The sequence below is a fragment of the Trichechus manatus genome, unplaced genomic scaffold (assembly GCF_000243295.1).
Source record: "Trichechus manatus latirostris isolate Lorelei unplaced genomic scaffold, TriManLat1.0 scaffold00026, whole genome shotgun sequence".
NCBI classification, from domain to species: domain Eukaryota; kingdom Metazoa; phylum Chordata; class Mammalia; order Sirenia; family Trichechidae; genus Trichechus; species Trichechus manatus.
This window is the reverse complement of record NW_004443962.1, coordinates 1994136-1995713: the sequence shown is the minus strand read 5'-3', so window position 1 is coordinate 1995713 and position 1578 is coordinate 1994136. Positions and strand designations below refer to the sequence as shown.

At 38.1% G+C, this 1578-nt stretch overlaps 1 protein-coding gene across 1 annotated transcript in view; it reads left to right on the top strand.

Moving 5' to 3' along the window:
* The window catches only part of ATP13A5 (ATPase 13A5), a 133310-nt gene that overhangs the window by 18973 nt on the left and 112759 nt on the right, over nucleotides 1-1578 (top strand). The window contains exons 3-4 of the mRNA XM_012554729.2: nucleotides 37-107; nucleotides 243-323. Of these exons, the coding sequence (XP_012410183.1) occupies nucleotides 37-107; nucleotides 243-323 (152 nt within the window). The remainder of the gene's footprint in view (nucleotides 1-36; nucleotides 108-242; nucleotides 324-1578) is intronic.

The following is a 1578-nucleotide window of genomic DNA, read 5'->3' as shown; positions in this document are numbered from 1 at the left end:
TGAATGTCATCTGTTCTATCACTTTTCTAATTGCAGCTGCGATGCATCCAAGTGCAGAAAATCAGATATGTTTGGGACAACTTGGAGAAACAGTTTCAAAAAGTTGGGTAAGTCCAAATTTTTCTCACCGCTATGCCAGGATACGTGCATGTGTGCGTGTGTGTTTGGGGGGTGATGAGGAAAAGACTGATTCGTTGAGTGCTATCAGCTGAAACATGGTTTCTCTCCTTGCCATATCCTAGGTTGCTGGAAGACAGCAACTCCTGCTATGACATCCATCATACGTATGGGTTGGGTTTGACCAGTGAAGAGCAAGAGGTCAGGTAGGCTTTGCAGAATTCTTAAACTATCAGTGGAAACTGAAGTATCCAATAGCTTATGATCAGTGAATTTATGGACAAAATGCTTCATCAACTTGCTATAATCCCAATGCATTTGTCAGAGATATATTCTAAATTGTTCTCCTCTAAAGCAAACTTATTAAAGAGAAAAGTCTAAAAGAGCAATGCAATCAAATAAAACTGGATCTTTTCTCCCAGGCCCATACAACGGTCTTCTCTGTGTTATCTTTTTTATTCTTTCCTCCAAAAGTCTTGAGTCGTTCCATAAGCATTAGCCTCTTAATCCTCCAAATCCTCTGAGAGACACAAAGACAATATCATGATTGCATTGTGCTATGGAGATGAGCATTTTGCTAGTTCAGTGAGTCATTATTCACCACTGTATCTGCAGCACCTACAACAGTGCCTGATTCATGGTAGGAGCTCAATAAATATTTGTGGATAAATGAATAAATGAATGCATTCATTGGTTTATTAACTGAATGCCAGTAATATGGTAGGTACTTTGTAAGGCACTGGAGAGCAAAAGGTAAAGACTTCTTAGTCATTGTCCCAGAGACACTCACTGTCTAGTGAGAGAGAAAGAGACAAAGGATAATGGCCCAACAGATACACATAGATTAGGAAATGCTTATGCAGTTTATTAACTTACAGTGATCTAGAATCCCTACTTCCCTCACCCATTTTTTAAATCTCACTTTCTTCTAATAAATCTGAAAGGAAACCATTGCGAGTCTTCCCCAGAAGCTTACTAACCACATTCATTTCTTGCCCCTTTTTGGGGACATTACATGCCTAACTTCCTTTGTAGTCAGCCAGAAATACTGACCAATTCTCAAGCTAAGAAGCAATCTCGTAGCTTAAAATATGGATTCTTGGGCTCCATCCCCTGAATTCTTAGTAGGAATGAACTAGGGGTAGTGGGGAGGGAAGGAACCCTGCATTTTCAGAAAACACCTTCTATAATTCTTATGCACACCAACTTTAAGAATTACTGATCTGTTCTTAAGTTTTTCCTCTGCCTGAACACTATGAAAAATGAGCTAAGCACCTAGACTATGACAATATTGTGAAATGCCTTAGAAATCGCATAATTGCATAAGATTTCAAATGTAAGCATACATTGAAATACAAGAAGTTTTCAAAGTCATTAGAAATATATTGGTTTAATAACATTAGCACAAGAGGGTTAAAGGATTGATGTAAGACATGTAAGAAATCTAGTTGATTAAAGTAG